The sequence below is a fragment of the Haliotis asinina genome, chromosome 7, assembly GCF_037392515.1.
Source record: "Haliotis asinina isolate JCU_RB_2024 chromosome 7, JCU_Hal_asi_v2, whole genome shotgun sequence".
Taxonomy (NCBI): domain Eukaryota; kingdom Metazoa; phylum Mollusca; class Gastropoda; order Lepetellida; family Haliotidae; genus Haliotis; species Haliotis asinina.
The window spans coordinates 12,617,840-12,631,054 of record NC_090286.1 but is presented as its reverse complement, the minus strand read 5'-3'; the positions used below and the strand labels follow the sequence as shown (position 1 = coordinate 12,631,054).

The window sequence follows — 13,215 nt, the reverse complement described above, 5'->3', positions numbered from 1 at the left end:
TCAATCACATAGGACATAAATGAAAATATTTTACATTACTGGTGCATCAGACACAGCTGATTAAATGTATATGGAAAAAGAACTTTGAAGGTAGAAGATGGATTGATGACAAAAATTTGTATAGGCAACAAAAACATCAAATGATAACCGTAAGACATGTCTTGAAGTTGACATGCAAGATGGATCGAATTTTATCCCTAGGAAGTGTAAAAATATTTTAAAATTTGCAGGGTTTGATTTGAAAATCAGTTTCTCACCACTGTTTATATCTCATTTTAAATTATTTTTAAGAGTGTTGCTTTCATGAAATTAGCCTAACATCAGGTCTTTACATGATTTTTTAGCGTCTTCATATTACAGTAGCTTTACAGACAAAAAGCCTGTTCCACCTCACGCAAGCACAAGATCACATTTTGGCAACAAATGCTTTGAGTCAACAAGCATATTTTAAGTCCCTGGATTAACTCCTGGATCACTTCAATAAGTATTTGCACTTCTTATAACTCAAACAAATTTGATTCAAGTCAGGACCTCAGATGTTCTTATAACTCAAGCCAAGCCCATGAATGTCACTCTGCAGAGAAATGAAGCAAGTTTGAATGGTTCATGGATCATCACATTCTTCAGACAGAAAATAAAAACTAGATCTTTATTTATCCAGCAGTGACCTGGATTTTGAAGTTCTTTATCCAAAGCATGTACATATAATGTTATTTGTTAATGTCAAACACTGGATAAAAAATACATGTTGCCACATATTTCATTAAAGTGCTCAAGGGAGAATTTATCTTATCTGACTGCAGCTGTTAGCACAGTAACATTTGAACTTTACATTACTTTAGTTAAATTTTTGTGGAAATTTCATTTGCACATTATGTGACATGAAAAACAACAAATTATTAATATCATGAACCCATTATGATGGTGTTCTTGAGACGCTTATAGAAGTTGGATGAAAATGAATACATGACATGCTTTTATGGGTAATAACTTATATTCTTTGTACATTTCAAAGCTTGCTTCTTTCTCTTCCATAGCAACCTCTAAAACATGCAAAAGAATAAAATGAAGATGTTCTATATAAAAACATGTCATGTGTTCACATTATCATGTGAGGCTAAAAGAGCTTGAAAAGGGATCAAATATACAATGAGTATGCAAGCCATATCCAGTTGACAGATTGTTTTGAACAGAACTATATGTCATCAGGATATTATTAATATTTAGTCCATAAAAGAGGGTGAAAAGGGATCAAATATACAATGAGTACACAAGATATATCCAGTTCACAGATTGTTTTGAGACAGCAATATGTCATCAGGATATTATTAATATTTAGTCCATATACATGTACCAGAGGACATATTGTAACATTATATGGCTAAATGAAATGGAGGACAAATTGAAATATGAGAAGTCATTGGAACCTTTCGAACATTTGAATAAAAAGTATGTAATTCATATACCTCATTATAGTAAAAAGGGTAAATCCTTAAGCAGACATTTTTTTATTATTGATTAAACTAAATCATTCCCTTTATTCTCTAAACATTTTCAATAAGCTCTAAAGATGTAAATATTAACAATGGTACTCTTCACAGACAAAGCAGCTCTTCATGTGTATATATTTCTTAAAAACTTAGGTCACAATTCCAAAACAAACTAGCAACCAAAAAATACATTTGCTTAAGGATGCTGTACATATTTTAATAACTTCATTTTAAGTTCTCACCAGTCAGTGTACAAGGACACTACATTTGAGTGTATAGAAAGTTTCATATAGTACTATGAAGTGTTCTTGAGATATGCTTCAGGAATCCAAACAACAAAACAGTATTTTCTCAGATAAAAACGTCTGTAAATGATTCGAAGACTGTGCATCATTGCTGTGGTACGTATCTGCTATGCTTTCTGATGTTTCACTAACGTATTGTGCATATTTTTATTGGTACATACTTCGATACGGCCTTTGTCTGGAGCCCAGCATTCCTAATAACCAGTGCCCTTATTCTCGAAATGTTTGTAGCCCTGAGAATTCTTAATTTTGATCCTAGGCAATGTGTTAAAAACGGGCTGAAGATATTCTTAGCACTATGAATGTTTCGAGAAAAGCTAGCCAGTCTATCTGTTCCTTAACATATGCTTCAGGAATCCACTGACATGAAAGAATAACTAACAGTGAATTACCAGTATAGTAATGTCATAAACCCCAAAATAGTCACAATCATACATTCTTTCCTAAGAAAACCCATTTTCTTTATAAAAAATGGAGGAAAACCCTTGAAACTTCATGAAATAATCATATCATCTTTCATTACTAATTGATAAATATTCTTCATAACTGATAATCATAAAATGATATATTAACCAATCCAGACATTCCCTTCAAGTCATCCATCATAACAAGCCTTGTGTTGTGTTCAACACCTCGTTACATATTCCACATAACTCCCACGCCCACCAGTGTACTTCATTCATATGTTCAATCAATCAGAGTCAATCACTGAGCTAAGTCAAACAGCCAGCTCACCTCCTCCGGTTGTAAGATAATAAATATCTCTACCTGTGATTGTTTAGCCTTGGGACATACATAATGTTTGCAATTTTTTTCACCCAGTGATCACAGGTATAAAATCCGGTTTGTTATTGTTTTGTGTTGAATGTCATGTTCTGTGTTGAGCAGTAAATGTTACCATGCTGTTCTGTTCTAAATGTTAACAGGATGTTCTGTAGTGCATGTAACTATGATGTTCCATGTTGAATGTCACCATAATATTCTGTGTTCAATGTTACCAAAGTGATCTGTTTTGACTGCTATTATGACGTTTTTGAAAGTTACCATGATGTTCTGTGTTCAGTGTTACTATGATGTTCTATGTTGAATGTTACCATGTTATGTGTTAAGTGTTACCATGATGTAATGTGTTGAGTGTTACCATGGTGTTCTGTGTTGAGTGTTACCATGTTATTCTTTGTTGAGTGTTGCCATGATATTATCAGTTGAGAGATACCATGATATTATGAGTTGAGAGTTACCATGATTTTACGTGTTGAGAGTTACCATGGTGTTCTGTATAAAACGTTAACATGTGTTCACTTAAAATCAACCAGACGTAAGGAAGAAGAACTGGTTCAAGTTCATTAGTTTCATACACCATATTCACAGCATCATGCCTCTACATCAGGGCAGCCTGGTGGTCAAAGCGGCCACTTATAACCCACCCACTCACTCACTCACTCTCTCAGGCCCCCCTAAGTAATTGAAGGAATTACAGCAAATTTGAAGGAATTGCATCTCAAATGTAAACAAACGCAGCCCACTCACGAAACAGTTGCAGCGATATCGGTAGTTTAGCGGTAATAACAGAAACACATCGGCCCTATCGGAAGCAATGTCGGTAATACTGGAAACACGCTCGGTCATCTTCGGAGATTTTTCGGTCGCGAGCGGAAACTCACGCAGCAAAACATGGCGTCATTGGAAGAAGTACCCGTCTCGGTGAGTTTTGTTTTTAGTTCCTACCATTACATTTTTATACTTATCCATCTTTGACCACCCATGTTGAATGCGTTTAGGTATGAAGTGTTGTCGGGGCAATAGCTTATGTTTTCAGGAAAAGATAGTCACTCTAGGAGAGTGTCACAAGTCATGCCCCTGTAGATTGTTTATATCTGAACATCGAAGTCGTGCCGATGATTACAAACATCATGAACGTGCGCCATGAAGAGGTTTATGAGCCATAATTTTTCTTGCTATGAATTGCACTTGACAAATTTAAACACATTTTACAAAAAAAATGATGTTATATCTAGCGCATGTTCGTAATCATCGGCACAACTTCGATGTTCAGATGTCTGAAAAATCTCCGAAGATGACCGAGCGTGTTTCCAGTATTACCGACATTGCTTCCGATAGGGCCGATGTGTTTCTGTTATTACCGCTAAACTACCGATATCGCTGCAACTGTTTCGCGAGTGGGCTGCGTTTGTTTACATTTGAGATGCAATTCCTTCAAATTTGCTGTAATTCCTTCAATTACTTAGGGGGGCCTGTCTCTGTAAAATTCCAAAGAGTTTTGGATTAAAAAAAACAAAGTGCTTTTGGCAAACAAAAAGAAACAAATCTGTTCATACTTTCATAAATTATTTTGACTGTCATTTCCTGCACACTTGGGTGATACATAGTTTCTGAATAAGTCTAGACAAAACCCTGAGGCCTTATGCACACAAACACTCTGCTTTGTATATTACAACCCATCTTGCCTCAGATTCAAGAGGAAGTTGGATGCTAATTTAAAAATTATTTTACAAACCAATACTTTTTTTATATGTGGCTGAAGATGAGATTGTAAAAACAGGTGACTTTAATTGAGGTCAATAGATTGACAAGAAACATCATGATGAGAGACACTGACATTTCAAAAGCTGCTGACATCAGTCTTCTTTTGTTTCTCAAAATAAAGAACTTACAAGACTACGACATAAAAGAGCTACTGGTAACAGTAGCATATTTCATACTCACAAACATTTAGTCTAAATGATCTATAAACATAGTTAAAGGAAAAGTGCTGGAGGGAACAATGTAATCTTGCATCCCAAAATATGACTGGGAAAAGTAGGTTACTCTCTGAATAAACATAAACTCATGCTTTTTATTTCTGCTCAATGTTTGGATGACTTAGTCATATCAATATTGTGCTAGACATTATCATGTAACAGCATTGTATGTCTTGATAGGTATAAAATTCATAACGTCTGTAAACAGACGACACTTCATATCAGTCACGCCACATCACATACTTGGTGATGATGGGCTTGTGTGGGGGTGTAGCAGTGCAGGGATTAAACCACTCCTTATTTTATAGTGAGTGAGTGGACAAGGCTTGAAGCTCTTTGAAATGGATGGTAAATCACAAGGTGACAGACTGTTGATATTAACACTATCATAATTTGTGTTGACAGACTAAAACTGATGCATCACATTTCATCAAGGAAAAGTCTTATTGAACAAATTTATGGATAACAGTTTCTTCAGTTTGGAGAATATATTGAGAGTTAAAAGTTAATTCACTAACTGATTGTCCATCTTTGAGTTATAATCGGAACACTACATATTGTAACCTGGCACTCAACAGGTCCATAGTCAATCACGGGACATTTTTCAACATAGGAGTACATTCAAAGTATAAATGGAATTTAATGGAGTACCAGTAATCTTGTGATTTGTTTCATGTGTGCACCAAAACATTGCTACCCATGTGTAAACAGGTCAATAAACAACAAAACAATATTTTCTCTGATAAATACATCTGTAAATGATTCTAAGACTGTGCACCACTGCTGTGGTACGTATCCGCTACGTTTTCTGATGTTTTACTAACATATTGTGCATATTTTTATTGGTACATACGTTGATACAGCCTTTGTCTGGAGCCCAACATTCCTAATAACCAGTGCCCTTATTCTCGAAATGTTTGTAGCCCTGAGAATTCTTAATTTTGATCCTAGGCAATGTGTTAAAAATAGGCTGAAGATATTCGTAGCACTACGAATGTTTCGAGAAAAGCTAGCCAGTGTATCAGTTCGTTAACAGAATGTAGTGGTCTAACACGTATGATGCATCAAACATTTTAGTTGTTGCATGTCAGATATCCCGACATCCAGAATGACAACCCTGGAACTGTGCGGAGATCATTCAAACACTTTGTCTTTCCTTCATTCTTTTTCAGTTACACTGTTTACATCAAAAGATTCATGTCAAAGTTACATTCCAGTCTAACCAAACACCACTTAATTGTTGTTTATAACACAGTCTCCATTACTAAAATGCACATTCCTCTCACTGAGGTCTGAGTATTATCCTACGATGAAATTATAAAAATGGATCATACGTTTGAAATCCTTATTGCCTGTGTCAGATTGAGGCCTGCTATTATCAGCTGTCAGTGTTCATTAGGTCTGTGATAAACATACCTGTGTAATTTGCAGGTGGCACAATTATTGTTAAATATACACTGTCAGATAATTGGAGACACTCTAAGACTAGGATCTAGTGATTCAGTTCTCTAACATTACACACAGGCCATTGTCAGCTGTGAGTGACTGTTTGAATACCTCATGTTCATCAGACCGACACTATTAATTATCATCTCCAGAGGTGGATGAAATTGATAATTGTCATGCTGGTATCAGTCATTTTGTGAGCGAGTGAATGAGTGGGTGAGTGGGTGGATGATGATTATGATGATGATGATGATGATGATGATGAGTCAGTATTTAAATGAATGTCAACAATCGCTGTTTTTATAGGTTCAGCAACACGTGCAAGACCACTAGTGCTGTTTAAAAGTTTATTCCACCAAACAAGAAAGGACATGCACTCATTAATTAGTCACAATGGTTTTCTAAACGATCAATACTGTCATCATTTCTTCTGCACATTGTCATCTAAAGCCATTATTCATAATCAAGACTAAATTTTTTATTAAAAACAATTAAACAAGAACAGCCTGCTACAGCTGTAAATTTACCAACAACATCCACTCATGTCAAAACCATCCCTCATAATTTGCTTTCCTGATACATAACAAATCATGTGCCTAACAAAAACATCCATGTTCATAATCCTAATTTCCTTTCTAAAGAAACACATACCATATATGTTGGTTCTAAAACCCATAATCTTTTCAAATATGCTTATTCGGCAAATTATTTTGATCCTTTTATTGTAACAAATCCTTTCTGCCCTCTGGTCTGGTCACCCCCCTGGTCGGGTCACCCCCCAGGTATTTGCTTCATTCAGCGAACATGATCGAGGTATTCAACAATCACTACAATAGCACCAGTCTAATCCTAGATGTGGGTCACCCTTCTGGATCTGTTGCACACTGGAGGATGGAAAGTGGGATGGGATGAGACATGAGGGGTGTGGGGATGGAGGAGGGTCTGTGGGGGTTCATCTTCCTGTTGCTGAAGAAATATTTGGAGAGAAAGCTGTCTCATTCCCTGCAGTCTGTCTCACTGACCCTGAACCATATCATGTGTCCTTCCTCTTGCCTGTTCTGAGAGGCAAAACACCCTGAATGAGGCAAGTTTACTAAATTTTCCTAAGGCTCTTAAACTTTCACTGTGCTCCTTCAATACAGAGTGTTAATTTGTTTCTGTTAAAATTACATATTTTCAAGGTCAAGCATGATATTTAATCATCTCTAGCATTAGTCAAAGTAGTTTTTCTTGATTATCTTCACAGATTCTCTATGATCTACCTTCTGATGTTCCAAATGATGAAATGAATGAGGATTTGAGGAGGGTTTTGTGCTGTTTTTAGCAATATTCCACTATGGCAGGGGACAAGAAGACTGGGTTTTGTTACCCAAGCAGAGAATCAAACCTTAGCAAGAACCCTTACAACTTGGCTCTGTCAGAGCTTCTGATGGTCTACTGAAGTGTAGCGTTCTGTATATTTGTTCTGCTATATGGGATTTCTCTATAGTAAGCTACATGTTTCTTTTTTAAGCAGTAAAGGATTTAGAGATGCAAACTGACAGAACAGTTGTTTGACAATCAGACAATTTCTAAATGAAATATTGCAAATGTTCAGCCCCTATCAGTCTTTTCACTTTTAAAGGTAAAAAAACAGAGATCAAATTTACAAGTCATTTCTCCAATAGACAAGCATATATAATTAAGCTTGAATTATCATGTAAGGTTAGATATCAGTCCTACAAAAAGGTGTCCTGTAACTGGAACTTGTATTTAATCGCTGTTAGATACAGGTCGTAATCAAATACAAATTCTGCCTTTAATATTTGACTATGATTATAAGTCATCTGACTGCTCCATGCTGCTAATGTACTTGAGATTAAAACTATATTTCATGAGAGCTGGCATATGAATCATGACGACAGAGCAATTACTTTTTGAAGAAAGGATTTCAACAAGATCATGCACCAGCTTTAAACTTAGACAAACTGCCTGCAGCTATAAGCCCAGATTTGACAATGAATTATTTAATAGACCTTAATGCTGTTGTCAGGCCCTACATCGGGGAGTTCAGTCATAAATGTCTAAAAAAATTCCTTTGTAAGAGAAATTGAAAGTTTCATCAGTACCAACCGCTCCATTACCAAAACAACACAAAAAATGTTACATTACTAGAAAACCTAAGAATTAATGTGTGAGTATGGTTTTATGCCATTTTGAGCGATATTCCAGCAATATCATGGTGTAGACCCTAACAATTAAAGAGACAGTCTGCATTCTGCAAAACTCCTAAGAAAATATCCCTTTCACCCTAAATAACAATAAATAAAATCCTTCAACACACTACCACATCCTGAACTCGCAACAACAAAACTGAATCCAATGCCAAAATGACACCACTTTCCACCCTGAAATAACACTACATATATAGCTACTCAAAAAATAACCAAAACCCCAAATCCCAATCCAACAGGTGTTCCCACATCTCTCCACAGCTTCCATGTAGAGCAGTACCCCCAGTTTCAAAAAACATCCCCAAAGCCATTTCCTCTTCTAAGAAATGAATACACTTTTCATGCCAGTATACACAAATGCTATTTTTTAGCATAAAGATGTTTGTGTTGATAGCCCTTTCTGTTGTATCAGTGCTGTTCACAACAATGGCAACATTCTTAGTGATATATGGGTCACAGACATGCGACTCCCTTCCCCAATCATAACCCTCCCACACAGAGCCCTTCATAAATTTACAACATCAACTCATCTAGACCTACAGGAGGATCTTGCTTTAAAGTCCTGGATTGCAAACTAATTTGTTGCTGTATCTTGTATTATGTCACAAATCGTGACATCCCAACTAAATATATATTACATTCATGTTTTCTTGTTGCACTAGACTGTAAATTTGTCTAAGGTCAGACCTGCTCTATTTACAAACTCTCTCCTCCCTTCCCACCTATTCAGGTAAGAAGCCCCACTCCCCTTATCTCAGCTGGAGCTGTGCTTTACAGTCATCTTCCCATGTCTTCTTATTCATAACACTGTCTACTTTGGGCAAATGTTGGAAAGGGTTTTGTATGAATTGTAAGCTACAATATTTTGATAAAACCTAATAGTCTCTCATTAAAACCAAGCTTGCCACTATCCCTTGTACAAGAGCCCATGCTGAGACCCCTAATCTGTGTGTAAACAGAGAACATGTCACTTTAGCACACAATCTATAATCTTTAAAACTTTTCACCTAAAAATATATTTCTAAAATATATGGAAGGGATAAGAGTGTACAAGCTAAATCAGCACAGTCCGGACAAGATAGCTCGCGTTTCTGTGTCACGATCACTGCGAGCAGAAGACACCGGAGGATAGCAGACGACTCGTGCGTGTCCATCGAGCAGACGAGAAAACACCTGTCGTCTGCCACAAAATTTTCACTGAAATCTTTCGAGCTTACCTTGTGTCGACTCACCCATCCTGTCATCTACTGAAAAATAAATCCAAAACGAAATCTGTACACGGCTATATCCTATGCGCCTCCACTATCGTTAAAACTGTCACATATCCCTGCACTGTTCATCAGTGTATGACATCCCTCAGGAAGCATTGAAAACAAGTTGTTCAGCCAAGGAGGATTTCCCAGCGGCAGTGCGCCCTCTCGCGGCTACCGCAGTAAGCTACCCCGAAACTGGCCCGACAGGTGCCCTAACCAGAGAATAGATATCTCACTGCTCTATCATATGTCGATAGACGTTTTTGAGGCATTGTGGTTCCCTCTCATGTATCAAAGTTCGTCTTCCACTATTGCGGATATTCGATCGCTGGTATCTAGGCCGCCCTCGGGAGTGAGTGTAAATAAAAACTTGAGATGACAGGAGATCTTTGAAACTCTGAGAGATTTCTCCCGAATCACATGCATACGTGTCAACAACGCGCATGTATGTACACCTGAGAAGGGGGAGGGAGAGAGACAAAGCCCATCAGGTCGAAGACAACACGTTTCTCATTAATGGATTTATCACATCGCCATGAAACACGCAGGCTAGTCTTCGTATTTGAAGATACCAGAGATTGTGTTTTCAACGTATTTGAATTGTAATTTGTTTCAAACGGCTTGTAACCTCAAACGTTTATTCGATATATTTGAACAACGTGGTACTCTGTTATTCACACTAGATTTATTTTAATATACACGCATCTGTTTACGCTGCACATATGGAATGGAATAGTTTTCGAAGCGAATGTGAGTTATTGATTAGAAAGAGCAGCCAAGCGTAGATTGTTATACTAAACAGCCAAGAATATGATCCTCTATATGACCATGGTGTTTAATTTATCACACCCGAGCAGGAAGACCATTGGGCGAAAGCATGAGCATCAAAACCTCGTCCTTTAGGTACCGTATGGCACAGGTTAACATGTGGCGACCGCCTCAACGACATCTACTGCACTGACAACATATATTCGTCAAAACTTAGTATCTTGATTCTTGTTTAATGAATGCTTAAACAGACACATGTTTGATTACGTTTACCATCGTGACTGTCTGAGAGCGACATACCTCTGTTATTATTCATAGTGCGGAGTCGCTTTGTATTTTGCTTGGAAAATCGAACCATTTATTATATTGATATTATGATTCGGTGTATGGTTTTCTATGGTAGAGTATTTCACGATAATTGTTCTCAAATAAAATGCATATTAACGTTTGGTGGATATTTTATAGAAAATACATTTCTTTTGATCGTAAGGATTAATTTTTGTTTTCGTTTTATGGACTGATATGTTGTTGTATTATATAGCGTTGAAATGGAATTCCTTAAATGCTATCAACTAGAACGACCAACAGATCGAAAGGAAATCTGCGGCTGTTACAGGCTGCTGGCATCCGTAGCATGCTGGTGGCAGTGTTTACAACACAACTGAGTCAATATGCATCTATAGTGCAATATCGCCATGTGTCACTGGAATCGATGCTGGAAATCACTGTCGCACCTACATGGAAGGAACCAGTGCTAGTCAACTCCACACATTGCTTACCACACCCCTGTTTGGTCAGACTGTATAAGTCTACATTGACGTAAAAGGAGTTAGAATATATCGTTTCATTGTAATTGGGTTAGATTAGGTTTCCGAGGTCATGGAAAATTTTCTTCTCTTTGACGTCCATTTTAGGTTTGGAATTTAAAATGTATATGATGAAACGTCACTTTTCTCCATGTTTACATGTGTACGTTCGTAGTTTGATTTTTTTTACAGTAACTGTTATCTTCCAGGTGTCTTTCGACGGCCTGTAAAGCATCTCCAGTGGTCCACCTGAACATGAACCAGTGGTCGATGGTATGAGCACCTTTCCACTGAGAACTCATGGTGCACACGAGAGAACTCGCGTGCACGCGATCAACTACATGAGTCTAATCTCGCAATCATTCACTGTCCTGTATGTATGTATGTATGTATGTATGCTGGGACAATCATGTGCACATGGGTCCCTGAAAATCCGTGTCTTACACCTAATCCTCAGTAGCCCATGCTTGTTGCAAGAGGCGACTAACGTTATCGGGAGGTCAGGTTCGCTGTCTAAGTTGACACATGTCATCGTATCCCGACTGCGTAGATTGATGCCTATGCCTTTGATCACTGGATTTTCTGGTTTCGACTCAATTGTTTACAGATCAGGGCCATATAAGCTGGAATATTACGCCCGGAGTACGACAAACCAATCCAAACAGGAAAGTCATGTCATTCTGACTTATATAATGTTGATATGGTGTATTGAGTCGGGTCACGGGGCTGTCGAGATTACGCTTCAAAGTGAGAGTTTACCGCCAATAAAATACGTCTTCATAATCAATCAGCGAGTGACAAGATCTATATGATTACTTGTGTCTGTCGTGTAAGTCCATAAACTTAACTCCTTATCCACGCTAGGTGTATGTAGCCCACCAGCGCCAGATGTTGCACTCAAGGGTCAACTATTACGGGGATACAGTATGTGACGGAGATCCGAATGACGTTAACGTTGTTGCGTAAAACTCACTCACTGATCTTGAAGATCGTGTGACGTTGGACCCAGACAGCATAGTATAGCTGGAAATTGCTGAAAGGTGGCGTAAAACGTAACTCACTTACACAGACACTCAAGAGGATGATCTCACATATTATGGAGGACTGAAATACATATTTATATACAATGATACTTAACATTGTTATCGACACAAGGCGCTATAAGTCTCCTACTTCCCTAGCAACTCCTGACGTCATAAAACGTATGACATCACGATTACAACGCATCAGAATCCCAAAGATACAGTTTTGCAGAACATAATTTACAGCTTTCTAAAACCTCGACGTAACCTGACGTTAATGACAATAATTTAATTTTAAACCAGCTTCCATGGGAGATATGCCATGGGTGAGATCATAGATAGGTTCTTACATATATTTGTTAAGCCCATTTCTGGTGCCCGTTCGGTGATACTGCTGGAATTTTGCTAGAGGCAGCGTAAAACTACATTCGGTCACCCTCAGAGAAATGTTGCACTATCATTTAAGTTACATTCAAAGATGCTTCGCTAAGAGATCACAGGGCCAGACAGAATTTTACCAGAATATAAAGTGCATTTTTCACTCAAACTGACGTCACTAAGCCACTCTCGTCTGCCCCTACTTAACTGTGAGCACAGCCCTTCCGTCGAAAAGCGTTAGACTTAATGTTTTCACAAGTAAATGTTCGCCAAGTGAACCAGTTCCATACCAACAAATGGTGTACTAGGCGATGACAATACTGTCGACGTCTTTCATCTTTTAGAGAAACATCAGTTAAGACGTACAGTTCGCTCTACCCATGTATACAGTTTAGTGTAATAAAGCACACTTTCCCCATGAACTGTTGTTGTTAAAGCACGAGGTCGCTTTTCAACGTTATGGTACATTTACATGTGTACATATAACGTTTTTACAGAACGTAATTACTGATATCATCCCCTGCTGTAGCAGAATGTGTGCGGTGTTAGTCAGTACCGACAATGGATTAAACGTTGATATATTGTCATCCGCAACTGTGCTTCTCAGAAGGTGAGATAATGGAAATATTTCAAGTATGAGATATGGCATGAGTGAGATATCTACAAGATATTTCAAAATGAAGATACATGTGCAATATAATTGCTTCACAAAACTTCTCAGAACATTGCCATCGGTTCAACATCAACATCACAATCAAAAGCCATTTTAACC

At 37.6% G+C, this 13,215-nt stretch overlaps 1 protein-coding gene across 2 annotated transcripts in view; it reads right to left on the bottom strand.

The window, feature by feature from the left end:
* LOC137291627 (microtubule-associated protein futsch-like) overlaps positions 1–10,117 on the bottom strand; it is a 163,269-nt gene extending 153,152 nt beyond the window's left edge. For both annotated transcript variants that reach the window (XM_067823034.1, XM_067823035.1), the window contains exon 1: positions 9,434–10,117. In XM_067823034.1, coding sequence (XP_067679135.1) covers positions 9,434–9,452 — 19 coding nt within the window. In that variant the 5' untranslated portion in view covers positions 9,453–10,117. The remainder of the gene's footprint in view (positions 1–9,433) is intronic.
* Between the last annotated feature and the right edge of the window lie 3,098 nt (positions 10,118–13,215).